The 18,389-nt window shown below is 64.8% G+C and overlaps 3 protein-coding genes across 10 annotated transcripts in view; 2 read left to right on the forward strand and 1 right to left on the reverse strand.

Moving 5' to 3' along the window:
• The first annotated feature begins 774 nt into the window (after positions 1–774).
• Positions 775–10,528, forward strand: CARD9 (caspase recruitment domain family member 9). Of its 4 annotated transcripts, none has more exons than XM_003816957.5 (13): positions 775–912; positions 2,350–2,549; positions 2,983–3,120; positions 3,299–3,603; positions 3,743–3,922; positions 4,007–4,150; positions 4,569–4,694; positions 6,604–6,795; positions 7,175–7,216; positions 7,582–7,627; positions 9,265–9,341; positions 9,926–10,002; positions 10,087–10,528. In XM_003816957.5, the coding sequence occupies exons 2-13, from the start codon at positions 2,366–2,368 to the stop codon at positions 10,184–10,186; spliced, it is 1,611 nt and encodes a 536-aa protein (XP_003817005.1). In that variant the 5' UTR covers positions 775–912; positions 2,350–2,365; the 3' UTR covers positions 10,187–10,528. The 4 variants fall into 4 exon arrangements, with proteins under 4 accessions (XP_003817005.1, XP_014201826.2, XP_063449929.1 ...); XM_014346340.4 differs by having other exon boundaries at positions 788–873; XM_055117469.2 differs by having other exon boundaries at positions 795–873; positions 6,604–6,678.
• A 45-nt stretch (positions 10,529–10,573) lies between these two features.
• DNLZ (DNL-type zinc finger) lies at positions 10,574–12,586 on the forward strand. The gene is made up of 3 exons (XM_034929510.3): positions 10,574–11,005; positions 11,364–11,503; positions 12,312–12,586. The coding sequence occupies exons 1-3, from the start codon at positions 10,778–10,780 to the stop codon at positions 12,478–12,480; spliced, it is 537 nt and encodes a 178-aa protein (XP_034785401.2). The 5' UTR covers positions 10,574–10,777; the 3' UTR covers positions 12,481–12,586.
• Positions 12,587–14,885: 2,299 nt separating this feature from the next.
• The window catches only part of GPSM1 (G protein signaling modulator 1), a 31,287-nt gene continuing 27,783 nt past the window's right edge, over positions 14,886–18,389 (reverse strand). For all 5 annotated transcript variants that reach the window (XM_034929505.3, XM_008970068.6, XM_034929506.3 and 2 more), the window contains 2 exons: positions 17,929–18,137; positions 14,886–16,478 (listed from right to left, as the gene is read on the reverse strand). In XM_034929505.3, the coding sequence (XP_034785396.1) occupies positions 16,272–16,478; positions 17,929–18,137 (416 nt within the window). In that variant the 3' untranslated portion in view covers positions 14,886–16,271. The remainder of the gene's footprint in view (positions 16,479–17,928; positions 18,138–18,389) is intronic.

An 18,389-nucleotide genomic window follows, 5' to 3' on the forward strand; every position in this document is an offset into this window, starting at 1 on the left:
TGAGGCGGGGCCTGGGGGTTCCCAAGCCTGCAGGGACGAGGCTCCAGCAGCCCACACGCTGAAGTGCACAGTTCAGGGCAGACTCTGCTGTCCGTTGTCCCTGGATGGGGGCCGAGCTGTGCCCTGCTGTCACCGGCTCTTCTGAAGCTGGTTTGGGGGACCCCGAGAGTGGCCTCAGTCCTCACATGCATCCTGGTGGAGAGCAGGGATGCCTCATGATGGGGATAACGAGGATAACGACACTTCTGGAAGGGACGTTTCTCCCCCATGTGCAGCTGGGTGGTGGCCGATGCCATGGCCCCTGGAAGGCTGCTGTGGCCTCCTGGGCTCCATAAGGTGGGCTGCAGCCCTTCTGTGACCAAGGCGTGTGCTGGCCATGCTGTGTGGCTGTGTGCCCCCCTGCACATGCCCTGCCCCGCTGTCCCGAGATGCTGGCGAGGGCGAGGGTGTTCGCACAGAGCAAAGCATGCCTTACTGAAGAAGCCTCCAGAAGCCTGTGACCAGGTCAAAGTGGCTGGGTGCGGGCTGGCCTTGTCCAGCCCCCTGGGGGTCTCTGCTGTCTCTTCTACTTGCCAGGTGCCAGGGCTGGGCCTCTGGGGCATCCCCAGGACCCCCAGCCCCCGGCCAGGCTGGGAGGGCTGGGAGCAGCTTTCCTCTGGAGGGCAGCGGACTTCCACTTCCGTCTGCCTCTTGGGGCCTCCTGGGCTGGGCGAATCAGAAAGCAGGTCACCAGGGACTGTCCCCCTGTGGGAGGACTGGCGGGACTGTGGAGTTAAGCAGAACCCATCAGGAAGTGCACAGGCGTCCGGCGTGCTCCTCCCTCCCTGCAGCCCCGGGCAGCAGCTCCCAGAGGCTCCGCGGCCCAGGCTCCTGGTGCGTCTGCAGTGCAGGTGGCTCCTGGAAGACCCTCAGGTGGGTGGGTCTGGTGCTTTCTGAAAGGTGGCCAGGAAGGTCGGCGTTGGCCTGGTTCAGGATCCTGGCACTGATCCCCCAGAGCAGCCTGAGGCTTCCCACAGGCAGCCAGGCAGCCTCCGCCGTGCGGCCCCATCCCTTTCACGGCCCCTGGGCGGAGATGTGTTCATTTCAGTGGAATTACGGTGGCAGATGGGACCCTGCATTTCAAGCTGGGGAAGCAGGAAAGGGGCCCAGTGTTCCCAGGACTGTCTACCGTGTGGCCAGTGTTTTTATTCAGCCCCTTGTCTGTCAAAACTGTCCTGAATGGGGTGACAGAGTGCAGCGGGAAGTTGAGAAATGCCTCAAAAGACCAAGCCTGGGGCAACTATGTCTCCAGGAGCAGTGACCCAGCTCCTCTGGGCTGGAAACCAGCGTTTCCCAGCGGGGCTGGAGGCTGTCTGAGGACCACGTGGCTGCTCCCAGCCTTGCCGCAGTTCCAGTCCCAGAGGGAGTGGCTTTCAGTGGCTGAGGCCTCCACCACGCTGGCAGAAAGGGACAGCAGTGGCTGGTCCCAACATGGGTAGTTCTCCTGTTGCAGCCACTGGGATGGGGGCCGGGCCTCATCTGGGGCAGAAGAGTCCAGGGATTCACTGGTGCCCAGCACCTAAGAACCTGGAGAAAACACCGCAGCAGCACTCCCGGCCAGCCAAGGGCAACACTGACAGCCCCTCCCAGGGTTGCGGGGCCGGCAGGGGGTGACAGAAACACGCTCCTGTGGGCAGCTCTTCCCGGCCAGTGCAGCGACCCCGCAGCTGCGGCAGGGCTGGGTGGCCACTCTTGCATCATCAGCAGCCGGCCGTGGAGGAGGGAGGGCACAGCCAACGATGTGAGCAGGCGTCGGTCAGGGGAATGAGGAAGTCCCACAAGAACCGGCTCCCCCAGCTGCTGTGCTGGTGGGAGGGCCACTGGCCAACCTGCTCTCACCCAGTTTGGGCTGGCCATAGTGCCAGGCAGTTGCCCTCAGCTCCTCCGCCCATTCCAGCCATGGAGGTGGCTAACCTTGCAGGCTCCAGGGCGTGATGGGAGTGTCCAGGAGGCAGAGGCCAGAGGGGGTCATGCTGTAGGGGGAGTTCCTCTCTCAGACCCCATCTGTGCCTCCCCCGCTGCATATCTGGGTGACATGAATGCCAACGGGCAGGCGCAAGGGCTGAGAAAGGCTGCGGAGGGGCCCTCGGCTGGTCTGGTGGGGAGCGGGGTCACTGTGTCTCTGCTGCCTCCCTGGGGGATCCAGCGTGGGGATGGGACATGGAGCTGGGCACCTCTCCTGGATGCCCCTGGGCTGATCCCACTCGACGCCCTGACGAGAGCCCTGGCCCAGCGTCTGAGAAGGAACGGGAGCCGGGCCCGGGTTGGGGCAGGAGCCGGCATCACTCAGCACTGCCCCACACTCCCCAGCCTGCCTGCTGAGGCCATGTCGGACTACGAGAACGATGACGAGTGCTGGAGCGTCCTGGAGGGCTTCCGGGTGACGCTTACCTCGGTCATCGACCCCTCGCGCATCACACCCTACCTGCGGCAGTGCAAGGTCCTGAACCCCGATGATGAGGAGCAGGTGCTCAGCGACCCCAACCTGGTCATCCGCAAACGGAAAGTGGGTCAGTGTTGCCCCGCAGGCCCCAGGCCCCAAACCCAACCACGGAGTCAGCTCAGAGGTGGCTGCACGCTCTGCCACCCTGACCCTCAACCCCAGGAGAGCCCCGCCTGGCTTTGCCCCTGGCCTCTGACTGAGGCCCAACCTCAACCCTGGCATGTGGCCCGTCCCCCAGCCTCTCCTGCCGGCTTGGTGCTGCCAAGAGGGGCAGCGGGGCTCCCACTGCAGCGAGGGCTCCTGAGACAGCCAAGGGGCGGGTGGGCAGCACTTGGTCCCCAGCCTAGTACCAAGAGCCGCAGGGTACCTCATCCAAGACCCAGACCACGGCACACCTCATCTGCATCCCAGCCTCCACCTGTCCCTGCCCCCAGGCCCACCCACCCCAGCCCTCTGCCTCGCCTGTGCCCCGCCCCTAGTTAGGCCTCTCTGGCCCGCAGGTGTGCTCCTGGACATCCTGCAGCGGACCGGCCACAAGGGCTACGTGGCCTTCCTCGAGAGCCTGGAGCTCTACTACCCGCAGCTGTACAAGAAGGTCACGGGCAAGGAGCCGGCCCGCGTCTTCTCCATGATCATCGGTGAGTGACGGGGGAGGCGGGGCCGACAGGGGAGGCGCTGGCGGGGAGCAGGCGATGGTGTTGGGTCCTCTGCCTGGCCCCCATCCCTAGGAGCCCTGAGCTCCTGCCACAGCGCAGGGCGTGATGGAGCTGGGCCACCGGGAAACACGGCACCGTCTGACACTGGCCTGGCCCACAGACGCGTCCGGGGAGTCAGGCCTGACTCAGCTGCTGATGACTGAGGTCATGAAGCTGCAGAAGAAGGTGCAGGACCTGACCGCGCTGCTGAGCTCCAAGGATGACTTCATCAAGGAGCTGCGGGTGAAGGACAGCCTGCTGCGCAAGCACCAGGAGCGCGTGCAGAGGCTCAAGGAGGAGTGCGAGGCCGGCAGCCGCGAGCTCAAGCGCTGCAAGGAGGAGAACTACGACCTGGCCATGCGCCTGGCGCACCAGAGTGAGGAGAAGGGCGCCGCGCTCATGCGGAACCGTGACCTGCAGCTGGAGGTGCGCCCGCTGCCCCCGGGGAACCAGGCCCCCCTCGCCTGGCCTGGCGGGGTCTGCAGGCCGGGGCGGTCAGGGGTGGCCCCACGGGTCTGCGGTCACCGCCTGGAGGGGACAGCCGGGCTCACTGGACCTTCTGCAGATTGACCGGCTCAAGCACAGCCTCATGAAGGCCGAGGATGACTGCAAGGTGGAGCGCAAGCACACGCTGAAGCTCAGGCACGCCATGGAGCAGCGGCCCAGCCAGGAGCTGCTGTGGGAGCTGCAGCAGGAGAAGGCCCTGCTCCAGGCCCGGGTGCAGGAGCTGGAGGCCTCCGTCCAGGTGGGGCCGCAGGCAGGGCAGGTGCAGCCCAGGCAGGGCAGTGGGGGCCTTCCCAGCCAGGCCATTGCCTTTTACCCCCTTCAGGAGGGGAAGCTGGACAGGAGCAGCCCCTACATCCAGGTACTGGAGGAGGACTGGCGGCAGGCGCTGCGGGACCACCAGGAGCAGGCCAACACCATCTTCTCCCTGCGCAAGGACCTCCGCCAGGGCGAGGCCCGACGCCTCCGGGTAGGAGGGCAGGGGGGGAGACATGGCCCCTGGGGTCCAAGCCAGGCTGGGCAGGCTGAGCTCCGCCCACTCCGTGCCTGGAAGGTGGGGTGTGGAGACCCCAGTGCAGCGCCTCCACTCACCCACTCCTGGAGGCACAGTGGACGGTGCCCTCTCCTTGCCCGCCTGCCCCCCATGGCAAAGGCCAACCTCTGGGCTCATGGTGCCTGAGGCACAGCAGTGTCTGAGGCCTGCCGGAGGGCCCTGTCCTGCCGTGGTCTGGAAGTGCAGGGCTGGTAGGGGCCTGGGGACTCCTATGGCCTCCCCCGACATCCCAACTGGCCTGACCACATGCTTCTGAGCCCCTGCCCGGAGTACACCCCAAGGGCCAGAATGGGGGGCCTCAGGCCTGTGGGGGCTGAGCTGCCGCCCCCTGCAGTGCATGGAGGAGAAGGAGATGTTCGAGCTGCAGTGCCTGGCACTACGTAAGGACTCCAAGATGTACAAGGACCGCATCGAGGCCATCCTGCTGCAGATGGAGGAGGTCGCCATTGAGCGGGACCAGGTGGGCACTCGCAGGGGCAGGACAAAGCGCCCCACTTGCGGGTGGGTGCACCAGGGCCACAGCCCTTGAGGGCAGTTGTCAGAGAGTTTTTAATCTTTGTTATTTGTTTTTGAGATGGGGTCTTGCTATGTTACCCAAGGTGGCCTCAAACTACTGGCCTCAAGCAATCCTCCGACCTCAGCCTCCCAAAGTGCTGGGATTGCAAGCTGAGCTGCCACACCTGGTCTGTTTTTTAAATGACAGAAGTAATACTTAATACTAAAAAAAAGTAAATGATGATGAAGTCAATACTTCCCCACCCCAGCCTACTCTCAGGGAAAACTGTGTTCAACCTTCCCGCTCCACCTTACAGACTTATCTGTCATCTATCCATGTATCCATCTGTCTATCATCTATCACCTATCTATTTATATATTTGCTTTTGTTTTACAAAAATGGAAACATTCTGCCTTGTTTTACCAGTAGCTTTTTTTAAGATTAAAAAAAGCTGGACGTGGTGTCTCTCGCCTGTCATCCCAGCACTTTGGGAGGCTGAGGCGGGCGGATCACTTGAGCCCAGGAGTTCCAGAGCAGCCTGGGCAACACGGTGAGATCCCGGCTCTACAAAAAAATGCAAAAATTGGCCTGGCGCGGTGGCTCACGCCTATAATCCCAGCACTCTAGGAGGGCGAGGCAGGCGGCTCACTTGAGGTCAGGAGTTCGAGACCAGCCTGGCCAGTATGGGGAAACCCCATCTCTACTAAAAATACAAAAATTAGCCTGGCGTGGTTCCGGGTGCCTGTAATCCCAGCTACTCAGGAGGCTGAGGCAGGAGAATCGCTTGAACCCAGGAGGCAGAGGTTGCAGTGAGCTGAGATCACGCTACTGTACTCCAGCCTGGGTGACAGAGCGAGACTCCGTCTCAAAAAAAAAAAAATTAACTGGTCGTGGTGGCGCACACCTGTGGTCCCAGCTATTTAGGAGGCTGAGGCTGCAGCAAGTCACCATTGCGCTATTGCACTCCAGCCTGGGCCACGGGAGTGAGGCCTGCAAGGCCTCCAGTGCTGCGTGCTGTGAGCCGGATGGAGCGTCGCGGGGCAGGGCTGTGTCTGCTTCCCATGCCCCATCCCAAGTCCCATCCTGGAGGTTTCCAATGGACACCATTGCTGCTTCGGCTAAATGCTGGATGGCACTTTGTCCACATCAGGAGCCTTAAAACGAGACCCCTGGGGCTACAAAGGAAGCCCCAGCCCCCATGAGAGCAGCCCAGGCTCAGAGCTCCTGTCTCAGCCCCACCTCAGCCTCACTCGCGCCTGGCCCACGCCAAGGCAGGGGAAAAAGGGCAGATCCAGCTGTGCCCCCATGGGGGTTGGTGTGGCTCCCAGGGCGGGGGCTCCCACGGGACTTCGCGGGAGCGTGTTGGCCAGGGATTAGGGAAGCTGCCAGCCGTTGCTCCAGTCTGGGCAGAAGGGGTTAGGTGAGGGCCTCCCAGCCTCGGCTGCAGGGATGGTCAAGCCGTCGTGTTTGCACATTCGCTCCTGCGTCTCAGTGTCCGCAGTGAGGACAGGGGTGGTAAAGAGTGCTGCGGTCATGAAGGACGCTTAGCTATGGACAGTCAGGGTCTCCATATCAAGCCGCGTCCAAAATTTATCAAATGTGCACATGTGGGGGTACATAGCACACGCTGTGTCCACCGGGGGTGCAGGCTTGGGAGGAGACAGAAGGGCAGCAGGGACAACTGTCACATTTACAATCCCCCACATGCTGACTTCATGTCCGCAGAGCACACAAACGGAGGGGCTGTGACCAGCCTCCGCGCCCAGCGGCTTGACGTCCTCCGGAGCCTCTGCTAGGAGTTGGGCGGCCGGGCCGAGGGCCCAGGGCGAGCTTGGGGCCCTCACTGAGGGTCGGCCTTGTGCTGTCCCGTCAGGCCATAGCCACGCGGGAGGAGCTGCACGCGCAGCACGCCCGGGGCCTGCAGGAGAAGGACGCGCTGCGCAAGCAGGTGCGGGAGCTGGGCGAGAAGGCGGATGAGCTGCAGCTGCAGGTGTTCCAGTGTGAGGCGCAGCTACTGGCCGTGGAGGGCAGGCTCAGGCGGCAGCAGCTGGAGACGCTCGTCCTGGTGGGCCTGGGGCCTGGGGCAGGGAGGGGAGCCCGCGCGTGGGATGCAGGGCCAGGGGAGCACGGAGCCTCAGCCCCGGCCTTCCTGACCCAACCCTCCTCTGTGACGGCCCCCAACCTAACCAAACCCCTCCTGGCAGTGGGGTGAGGGCACACGAGCAGCTCAGGGTCCCAGTAGGAAGTGGGGCTGCAGGGCCGGGGTGGGCCCTGGGCCTGGCCATCAGGCAGCCTAGCAGGTTGTTCTGGGCATGGAGGGGGCCTGGCGTGGCTGAGGGCATGCCCAGGGATCCCTGGAGGATCCCGCTCTGTGCCCTGCCCACCCTGTGCCCGGGGAGCCCTCTGCCCCCACAGCCCACCCACCCCATTTTCTATGACCACAGAGCTCCGACCTGGAAGATGGCTCACCCAGGAGCTCCCAGGAGGTGAGTGAGACCCCAGCCAGCACGAGGCTGGCCTTCCTTCACCTGGGGTCCTGGCTGAGCTGCCACCAGGCATAGCCCCACACTGCCCGTCACATGGCCCTGCTCGGTGGGCTGGGCTGGGTGGAGGAAGAGCAGGTGGCCAAATGCTAAGGCCTCTGATGGCTCAAGGGGTAAGGCACGGACAGTGCCCACCTCCTGGCCGCCCAATGTCCGTCTGCTGGGCACCTGAGTCTCTGAGAAGCTCTGTGCAGAGGGTGACGGCAATGGCTGCACCCAGCTGAGGGCCAAGGGCTGGGGTGGGCAGTGTGGCCGGGTGTAGTCCTTGGCGAAGTGGCCTAATGGGACATCTTGACTCTCTTTGGAAGCTCTCACTCCCCCAGGACCTGGAGGACACCCAGCTCTCAGACAAAGGTGAGGTGGGGACAGCAGTATACCCAGAGGCCTCCCGGCTTCCCCAAGTGAGGCCCATCTTCAGCACAGGCAGCCCGTGCCGCAATGCCTGTGTCAACCCCCACAACCCCCACTCCACAGACAGGGAAACTGGGGCTGGGGATAAGTAAAATGGTCAAGGTCACCCAGAGAACAAACTACAGAGCCCAGCTGGAACCCAGGGCCCCAGCTAGTGGGACAACTGTCCCCTGGGGTGGAGAGTGTGGAGGTCTGGGCAGCCCCCATGGGCTGCAGAGGTGAGCAGGCCCACCGTCCTGAGAGTGTGGGGCCCCTCTGGGCAGCCCCCACGGGGTGCAGACGTGAGCAGGCCCACCGTCCTGAGAGTGTGGGGCCCCTCTGGGCAGCCCCCACAGGGTGCAGAGGTGAGCAGGCCCAGTCCTGGCTGCTCCAAGCTTCCTCCTGGACAGAGGGAGGTGGTAACGAGCGAACGACCAGGTGCATGAAGCTAGAAGGTGGGGCGAGATGGGGCCTCACGTGGCTTGAGGGAAAGGGCTGAATGCAGGGGTGGCCAAGGGCCTGCTGTGTCCCGGTGCAGTGGGGGTAAGGCAGTGGCAGGGGCTTCTAGCGGGCAGGGCAGGCCCCCTCTGCCTGTCTGGGGGAAGGACTGGGTGGCTAGCTGGGAGCAGCTCCCGAGTGTCCAGGAGTGGGCAGTGGTGATGGGGTAGGTGTTTGCACTGAAGGTGCTGTCAGGTAGGGGTTGGGGAGGGCCCAGCAGAGGGGTCCTGGGAGGCTGCACCGGAGTTGGACAAGCTTCCTGAGTACCAGGCCGTGGCCTCCAAGCAGAGGCGGAAGGGGAAGGAGGAGCCGCAGATGGGGAAGTGAAGACCAGCGCCTTTGGCTGGAGCTCAGAACGCTTGAACATGGGGACGCCAAGCCCCCATGTAGGCACAGAGGCGAGCAGGACCCAGGAGTCCAGCTTAGGCACTGCCCCCATCCCCCTGGGTGGCTGTGGCAGGAGCAGGGGCAGGTGTGAAGGTTGGAGGGTGAGCAGGGGAGGGGCTGGCTCTAAGAAGGGGCTGCCAGTGGCCAGGACAGCCCTGGCCTGGCCCTCACCGCAGTGGGGCTGAGACTGGACGTGCGTGGTTTCTGCCCAAGGGTCCTGATGCCTGGTCTGCCCAGGTCCTGGCGGTTTCTGAGGGGGTCCAGCCGCCTGAAGGTTCTCTCCCAATTGCTGCAGTACCCCTGCCCCCACTTCAGGAGGACCCAGACAGCCACTGTAGCTGTCCCCAACTCTCTCCCCAGGGCCGCCATGCCCACAGATGCTTTGGAGTGATGGGGGACGGTGCTGCTCAGGCCCAGGGTTTAAGCTCCCCCGAGGTCTGGGAGGCGTTCCTCCCTGGCGGGCAGCCAGCTCGGGGGAGGGATGGTCACTGGCAGGAGCGTTGGGCCTGGGCTGGCATCTGGTGGCCTCCTGGAGCAATGAACAGGCAAGCGAGGCCCTGAGGCCTCAGTCTCATCTACAGAAAGCAGAGTCTACACTGGACCCATGTGGGGATCCCATCAGGCCTTGGAAGACAGCCCCACCGCAATGCCGGGGAGGGGTGGGGCAGCCGTGCTGTACGTGGCCCAGGTCCCACAGGCACGACTCTCCTTTCCAGGCTGCCTTGCCGGCGGGGGGAGCCCGAAACAGCCCTTTGCAGCTCTGCACCAGGAGCAGGTTTTGCGGATCCCCCATGTAAGGCTTCCCCGGGGTGGGGTCCTCCCAGCCGTGGGCCTCAGGGTGACCGATCACAGGGAGAGTGGCTCCCTGCCCTGGGCACCCCCTGAGGTGGCCCCGACGACAGCTGAGGAGTGACCGCAAGGTCTCTGCCCACAGTGCTCGGGGTGCGGTGTCTGGGCTGCTAAGTGGATCCCCCTCCTTTCTTGGGCACTGCAGCAGCTTGGGGGGCTTTTTGGAAGTGGATGTGCCTGGTCCTGGTTTCCTGAGGGCCTTTACAGTGGATGAGGAGGTGAACACAGGAGTCCTGAGAGCAAGGACCACCTCGGGCTTTGTTGTAGAAACAATGGCCTGGAGCCCAGGCCGGAGCCGTGGCTTGGCCTCCTGGGTGTGTCTTGGCATCTGAAATGCAGGCTACCCACACCGGCTCACCTCCAGGGGTACAGGCAGGTCCCACAGGGAGGGCTTGGCGCTGAGCTGAGGCTGTCTGGGCTCCTCGCCTCCCAACCAGTCTGCAGTTACAGGGGCCAGTGGGGGGCGCGTGAGAAGGGCGGGTTCCCTCACGGGAGCCGGCCGGAGCCCGAGCCTTCCCCCTTCTCCAGGACGCAGGCCTGAGCAGCGGGGAGCCGCCCGAGAAGGAGCGGCGGCGCCTCAAAGAGAGTTTCGAGAACTACCGCAGGTAGGCGGGCGGCCCCCAGGCTTCTCCAAAACGGGCTGGGGAGCGGCAGCCCGGTCTGCGCCCGAGACACCTGTGTCTTTGCAGGAAGCGCGCCCTCAGGAAGATGCAGAAAGGATGGCGGCAGGGGGAGGAGGACCGGGAGAACACCACGGGCAGCGACAACACCGACACTGAGGGCTCCTAGCCGCAGCAGCGCAGGCCCCGACCAGGGCACACCCACCGGCCCGGCCTCCTGCCACCCGAGGGTGCCGACGCCCTGGGGCGCAGACTTCCCCGAGCCGTCGCTGACTTAGCCTGGAACGAGGAATCTGGTGCCCTGAAAGGCCCAGCCGGACTGCCGGGCATTGGGGCTGTTTGTTAAGCGGCACTCAGCTTGCGGAGGCCATGCGGGTGCTCGCCACCCCCATGCACACGCCATCTGTGTAACTTCAGGCTCTGTTCTGTTTCACCATGTAACACACAATACATGCATGCATTGTATTACTGTTAGAAAACACAGCTGCGTAAATAAACAAACAGCAGGGGTGACCCGCATTCCCGCTCGGACACCCGCGCGCAGCCCCGCGGCCGTCCCTCCTCGCTGCGGCCCGCGGTGTCCTCGGGGTGCGAGCTGCACGTGGACGCAGGGCCCCATCAGGCCGCCAGGGGGCGGCAGAGCGCAGCGCGCCCCCGACCCGGAGGACGGAAGCCCAAGAACGCCGCTTCCGCCCGGTGTCCATTTCCAAGATGGCGGCGGGGCGGGGCCAGGGCAGGGCGGACGGAGCCGGCGAGCGGGATGCTGCGGGCTGCGCTGCGCGGCGCGCCGAGGTTGCTGAGTCGCGTGCAGCCCCGGGCGCCCTGCCTGAGGCGGCTGTGGGGCCGCGGGGCCCGTCCGGAGGTCGCGGGGAGGCGGCGGGCCTGGGCCTGGGGCTGGCGGCGCTCAAGCTCCGAGCAGGGGCCGGGGCCCGCGGCGGCTCTGGGGCGCGTGGAGGCGGCGCACTACCAGCTCGTCTACACCTGCAAGGTAGGCGCGCGGCGGGACGGAACCGGGGACAGACCCGTATCTGACGCTACACGGCCTGCGGGGAGAAGCGGCCCGCCGGGGATCCGGGAGGGGGCGTGGTCAAGTCACAGGAAGGAGTGGAGCCACCCCTTGGGGCTTCTGGGAGGGAGCGGAGGCGGACCATGAGGAGGGGTGGAGCCGTCCCTGGGGCGGGGCCTTCCCGGGAGAGGGCGAGGTTGGGGGTGGGTGGAGCTATCCCTCGGGGGCGGGGCCTTCTCTGGAGAGGGTGAGGTGGGTGGAGCTACCCCTAGAGGGGCGGGTCTTCCAGGGAGGTGCGTGGCGGCCCTCACAGCCTCATCAGCTACCCTGTCCCAGCCAGGTCTGCGGGAGTAGGTCCTCCAAGCGCATCTCCAAGCTGGCCTATCACCAAGGCGTGGTCATTGTGACCTGCCCCGGCTGCCAGAACCACCATATCATCGCGGACAACCTGGGCTGGTTCTCGGACCTGAATGGGAAGAGGTGAGGCCTGTACCCCAGGGCTGGGCCAGGAGTCCACCCAGAAGTACCCTGGCCTCCCTGGGGGAACCTTGCCCTAGTGTTGAGGTTTATAGATCTCACCTGGGAAATCCAGCTACCTTATCAATACAAGACACACAGTTAAATGAGAATTTCCTATAAAGCCCAGATAGCTTTTGAGTTTAAGTATGCTCCAAGTAGGGGGTGCGTTTTTATTTGTTAAATCTTGCCAGCCCTGTGGCCCTGCCTCCCTGCCTCTGCCTGCTCTCTGCCATCACTGGCAGCCTTGTCCCTCTCTAGCGTGGAACTTTTTTGCCCTCTGCCATCTTGGGGTGGCTGGCCCACAGCAAGGCTTGGGGTGTGGACCAGGAGGTGTGGCCTGGGCCCTGGCTGCTGGGAGAGCAGTGGAGGTGGTGCCGGGAGCCTGGTCCGGGCCTTGCCTGGCCGGGAGGTCCTGGGCAGGACAGTAACAGCGACAGCAGGTCTGAGACCAGCATGCCAGGTGCTTGGTGGTACCTGGCCCTTGGAGCTGGGACTGTCCTCCCATCAGACCCGGGGCTGCAGATTCTTCCCTCTGCCGCATAGGGGGCAGGAGCAGGAGACTGGGTTCCTGAGGCGGCACATACCGGCAGAGACACAGGGCTGGTGAGGGCACACAGGCCAGCGTCTGAAGTGCCCGTGTGGCCTGATGCCACAGGAGTGCTGGGCCTGGTGCTTGCAGCTCTGGCCTGGCCATGGGGCGCCCTGAGGGGACTGAAGTGCAGGGCGGCTGGGGGGCCCTGAAGAGCCATGTTGCCTCCCTGCCTCCCAGAAATATCGAAGAGATCCTGGCGGCCAGAGGCGAGCAGGTGCACCGTGTGGCGGGCGAGGGGGCCCTGGAACTGGTTCTGGAGGCTGCAGGGGCCCCCACATCCACTGCAGCTCCGGAAGCGGGTGAGGATGAGGGTCCCCCCAGCCCTGGCAAGACGGAGCCGAGCTGACTCCTGCGCTCCCCGGCACTGTGGGACTTCGGCCTTCCAGAAGGTTTTGGCCCTGGGCCTCTCTGGACGTGGCCTGTTTTCTATCAATAAACAGACATTACTTCCAGATGCTGGGGCCTGTGGCCCTTGTGGCCTTTCTTTTTCTGGAGTTAGAACGATTCCTCTGAATCCCTGGTGCTGCTGGGTGGGACATCGGAGCCGCAGGACCTCTCGCCTCACCACAGTTCCTTCTACACGGAGTCACCCAGCACTTGCCCACAGAGGCCACAGTCGCGTGGAAAGGGGGCTGGATGTGGACTCAGAGCCCTTCCTGGCTGTCGCTGCGTGACTTTGAGCAGGTCACCACCCCTGTGAGCCTCAGCCTTCCTCTGCAAGCCCCTTGCCGCCCCCCTGGCCAGCTCTGACGGCCTCCCTTCCGTGAGCCAGTGCAGACCTGAGCCCTGGCCCTCGGCCGCCGGCTGTTGGCGAAACAGTGAGCAAACCAGGCTGCTTGCTGGCCCAGGCAGGACGAGCAGCTATGGCGTGGCTGTGTGTTGGGAGCTCCAGGCCCCTCCCGGGGGAGCCACCTGGGCCTCCTTCCCTCGGTGGACAGCGCTCTGGACGCCCCCAGGGCCCTCCGAGGTGTGTGGGGTTTGTCTCCCAGCCTTGTCTGTGCGCAGGATGTTCCCGTGTTTATGAAAGCGAGCAAACGCAGCAGCCTGTTTATTTGCAGAAGCGTTCTGGGCAGCGTGACCTTCAGCATTCATCACCTGCCACACTCCAGCAGGGAAGAGAATGGGGCGAGGTGGGAGGTGGAGGCAGGACTGAGCACGACAGGGACCCAGTGCGGCCCCTCCCAGCGGGACACGGCCGGGACTGCCAGCTCACATCCGGCCCGTGGGAGGCCGGGGCGCGGCGGCATTGTTCCCAGTGTGCTTGTGGCGTGGGCTTTGCCTCGATTACCCCCTGTCCTTCTTTCAGCCAACAATCCTCTATTATTCCCACCCAGAGCCTTCTGTGCCATTTGTGGAAACTGTCCTCTTCTCGGCTGAGCCACCGGCACCCAGGCCTGCTCCTCCATGGAGGCACTGGCTGGGGGTCTCTTGGGGGCTTGGAAGTGCAGTGGGGCTGGGCTTGGCTTGGCTGCCTCACTGCCTCCAGAGGGCCTGGACCAGCATGTGGGGAGGTCCAGGGAGCCGTCCGGACCTGGAAGTGCAGAATTAGAGCAAGGAGAGCCGCTCGGGCCAACCCCTCCTTTTACGGATGGGGAGATGGCAGCTGGTAGTTGGGATGTGGACGTTACCATGTCTTTTCTGTCTGATGCCAGCACCTCTGGGCCCAGGCTGGCCCTGGAGGGAAATCCTTCCCAAGGCTGGCACGTTCCTAGAGAAGACCTATGGCTACCCGCCGCGTGCCAGAAGCATCCCACCAGCTCCTGCCTGAGGCCCCCTGGACCCTGTCTCCCTCCGCCCTTCCCTCCCCGCAGCCCCAGTCCCACAGCCAGGTTTCTGCAAGGGGCTTTGCCATCCTAATCTCCTGCCACTCTGCACCCCCCCGCCCCAGGACATCCCTGCCTTCCGGGGATGGTTGCTGGCCTGGGCATCCCTCATCACAGCGTGTCTCTCCAAGCAGGTTCCTCGGCCGCACCTTCAGAGGCTGTCCCAGCCAGTAGCGTGGGCGGCACTGCTGCGCTTCCCTGGCTGTGTGCGGTGCTGGGCCCTGCATGGTTACTTGGACCCTGTGTGCGTGTACCACCACACGCAAGCTGGCTGGGACCCTGGACCTGGAGTACACGTTGATTCTGGTTCCCAAGGCCCCTTCTGGGGTGGAGGAGGCAACGGAGTCAACCAGCACAGAGGCTGTGGCTGCCAATATGGCCAGGTGGGCTGTGGCGAGGGGCAGCAGGACTGCCCGGCGTACCTGTGTGTCCCCTGACGGCCCTGTGGGGATGCCACCCACCACAAGCAGCGCCCAGACAAGCCCCAAGACTGCAGATCTGCCGTTGGCTCCTCCACTGTGGCTCAGTGTCCAGACCCTGAGCCCAGCCGGATCAGACTCCAGGAAAGGACCTCCCTCCCCTGGGTGCTGGGTGGGCGGCAGCAGGCTGGGTCCTCAGGGGGTCGTGGGGCTGACCTTGGGGCTGCTGCTTCGGGGGCTGGTCCCGGCCACGCGAGTGTCAGCTCAGAGTATGCTCTGTTTCTCTAGGGGCTGGGAGCGTGAGGAGGTAGGGGTGCAGGAATCAGTGGTGACAGCAGGCAGCCACTTCACCCCTCTGCGCCCCAGCTCCCTCGTGGTTAAATGCAGTGGGAACTCCATCTCTCTGAGGTCTCAGAGGGCCCAGACAGTGGGTATCTGTGGACACTTTGCACAGTGCAGCCTCTTACCCGGGTCAGGCCACCCCCGGGACTAAGCCCATACGGACCACACTCACTTGGCCGACTTTATTTTTCAGGAAAAACAGAAAAACAAATGTACCTCTTGGGTTGGAAAGGACCCATTGACAACATGGCACAGACATGTGAGCAATAAATACGCACATACATTCAAGTATGCGGGGGGGCGCTATGTCCTGGAGACCCTGTGTTTGGGCACCTGTCCCTGCTCTCGGGTGCGGCCCTGCCCCTCCAGAAGCAGGTCACCTCGCCAGGCCCAGATCTGCCTCTCCATCCTAGCCTGAGAGTGGGGCCTAGAGGCACCCTCCTAGATGGAACTGCCAGCCCTGGGGGCTGTGGGGCCATGGTAGGGCCCTTGGCAGTCTTGGGAGGTGCCAAGGCTGGGTCTGGACAGGAGGAGGCAACCTCAGGCCCCTGGGGCCCATCTCAGGCTCCAGCAGGTCCTGCCAGTCTCAGGATCCCGAACTTGGTGCCCTGTGAGCCCCCTCCCCATGGAGAGAGCAGTGATGTCATCTCCCCCAGCTGGTGGGAGGAGGGGGGTTCTCATATGGGGGGGTCTGCAGGGTTGAGCTGAGTGAAGCCTCCCCAGCTTCCACTGACCACCCTCCCTACTTGGGTGAGGGTCACAGAGCCTGGTGCTACCTCCCACCCTGATTGGGCACTGCTCTTGCTGCCAGCAAGCATCCCTAGGACCAGGCCCTGCCCTTTTTCCTGGCTTGGGGTTTTGGAATGTCGAAGTTCATGCCCAGCCATTCCCTCTGCTTTAGAGATAGGCCCAGCTCCTGTCGAGGCCCCTGCAGGGCCCTGGGACTCGGCGGGGGGCACCTCAGGGCTGCCACTGCAGCCTGGTCTGCCATGCGTGGTCTGGGGGGGCCTTCTGTGGTTGCTGACCTCTGGCCGGGGAGTGGGGAGACAGGCTTGGAGGGAGCCCTGCCCCAGGACGAAGCCAGAGGGGTGGAGCATGCCTGTCACATGGCCGTCCCAAGACCAGCTCTGGGGGGACAGAACATGGCCCTGTCCTTGGTGGCCCCAAGAGGCGGCTCAGAGACACCTTTGGGGAGGGTGGGGGAGACAGCAGGGTTTCACATTTGGCAGGGCAGGGCAGAACGGGAGGGGCTTGGGGGAGAGGATGCGGGAGTCTGACAGCACCAGGTCGGGGCCGACATGCCGAAGGCCCCGTCCGGCCTGCGGCAGGGGCAGAAGGGAGGAAGCCGAGGGCCATGGGGGCCAGCCCAGGATGGAAGCACGCCCTCCCACCACGGGCAGCTTGGCCTGAGCCTGTCGCCCTGGGTCGGGGAGGCCGTGGGGCTGCATGCCCAGTGCCTGTCCTCGGCAATGGCCTCGGGAGGACATGGCTGTGACTGTGAGCCCGGCATCCAGGAGTGGGGGCAGGGTGGGCCTGGCGGTGGGCACAGGGCCTTAGCTCGCACCAGGCTGGCACTGCTGCTGGGGCTCGGGCGGGCCGCCTGCCCCCTGCTCCGGGCCCCCGGTGAGGTCCACCCGCTGCTCGTCCATGCGCTTGGCCTGCACCCTCTGAATGAGGCTGAAGAAGTCCTCGTCCGGCATGGTAGGGCCCCGGGGCAGTATGTCAGGCGGCGGGCAGCGCTGGTCATCGATCCTGGAGGACTGGGTGGACACAGTGCAGTTGGCGGCCTCACCCCCCCAGCCCCAGTGGTCCGGGGCTGGTCAGCAGCGGTGGTTCCAGAGGCCAGCGTGCACTGTTCACAGGCTTCCCCCTGTCCACCCAGGAAATTGGTTCTGGGGCCTGCCTCGCTCTGGGGTCTTGTGCTGGGAGCCCGGGCCCTGAGTGCAGTCTTCTGGTGGCCCCGCCACCAACCCGCAGGAGCCCAGGGCAGGCCCACCCAGGAAAAGCAGTTCCAGCGATTCCCACTGGGCATGGGTGTGCCAGGCCCAGGAGACAGTGGCTAGGGCGGCGTTGGATGCCTGCTCCTCACATCTGCTGATCCCCAGGGACGGGCATGCGTGGCCGTCCCTCTGCCCAGCCCTGGAAACCGGCACAGCCTGGGACTGACCCTGGCAGGTCTGAGGTCTCAGCTTCCAGAGCCCGAAGTGTGGCGCCCCCCAGGGCTTCCCCTTGGGTCAGGTGGCCGACCCCGTGGGCCTTGCCTGCTCCAGCGTGCAGGCCAGGGGGCCAAGGGGTTGTCTGGGCTTCTCTGAAGGGCCTGGAGCAGGAGGGACGGGAGCTGGCGCAGGCATGCGTGTGGATGGGGGACTCTGGGCCTCTTGGGTGGGGCTGGTTTGGAGGTGGCTGGTCGGACGCCTGGCCCCGGGCCGAGGTTTCCTCTCTGCTGTGGGGAGGACGGCAGACCTGGAAACGTGCTGGCTTGGTTCGTGGTGGGCCAAGCGGCCTCCACCCCCAGCCTGTTCCCAAGTCTACGGACCCTGAACCCCTTCCCAGCAGTGGCTGCACCCCACAGGGATGGCGAGACCCCCAGAGTTTGAGGTCCTAGTTGGGACAGCAGTTGGCTCAGCAGTCTCCACTCCAGCCACCCTACCTGGCTCCCCCCAACACAGATGAGGAGGTCATTCCTGGCGTGGCTGCCAGGCTGGAGCCCCGGCCCTGGCTCTGCCCTCTGGGGCTGGACCCTCCGCCCATGCCGTCCACTGTGTGGTCCCTGTTTTTGTCCCGCCAGCCGGCTGGCAGCCCTGGATCCCCCGCCCTCCTCACTCTGGGGGTGCTATCTGGCCCGTGTTTTCCCTGCCGGGTGTGGAGGGCTGGTGGGGAATCCCTGAGGCCATGAGCTCCAGGACCTGTGACCCCCCAGCCCCCACCCCGAGTTCCTGCATGGCAGGGGGGTGGCACAGCCTGGGAGTGTCCTGGGGTTGCCAGGGGGGTCTCTGGTGTCTCCAGCAGCCCAGGGTTCCCAGGAGTAGGGCTTCAGGCTCAGACACCCCTGGTCATGCGGTGACACTGGCTGAGTCCCCCAGGAGTCCCTCAGACATGACCGGAGATGGCGGAACCAGCGCCCACCTCACCCCTCAGGACACAAGTTGCCTCCGCACACGTGGATGGTAAAGGGGCCGCGAGCCACGCCCGCCCAGGGCCGCAGCCCACCTGGTACTTGATGAGCATGTTGAAGAAGTCGTCCCCCGGCTCCTGGGGCTCGCCGTGGCCTCGGAGGTGCCCTGCATTGCTGTGGGTGATTCGCAGCCCCGGCAGGCTGCCCACGCTGGCCCGCTGGTCGTCCAGCCGGCGGCTCTGGGAGCTGGCGATGAGGTCAAAGAATTCCTCGGTCTGGGGCGAGGCCGTCATCGAGGGCTGGGCTGCGGGGGGCCAGAGGGTGAGGCCTGGGACCCAGTGCGGGGTCAAGCCCGAGGCTCGGGCTGCGGCCACAGTGAGCTCTGACCTCTGAGCCCAGCCCAGCCCACTGTGCTGCTGGGGCCATGGCTCCTGGGGGAGTCTCTGCTGACCGGCCTAGGCAGCTCTCAGCTGCTCCCCCTGCTGTGGCTCCCACGCCCACCTCAGGGGCTTCCAGGGGGTGACAGGAGGAGAACGCCAGTCTCCCACGCCCTGCC

Source organism: Pan paniscus, chromosome 11, assembly GCF_029289425.2.
Source record: "Pan paniscus chromosome 11, NHGRI_mPanPan1-v2.0_pri, whole genome shotgun sequence".
Taxonomy (NCBI): domain Eukaryota; kingdom Metazoa; phylum Chordata; class Mammalia; order Primates; family Hominidae; genus Pan; species Pan paniscus.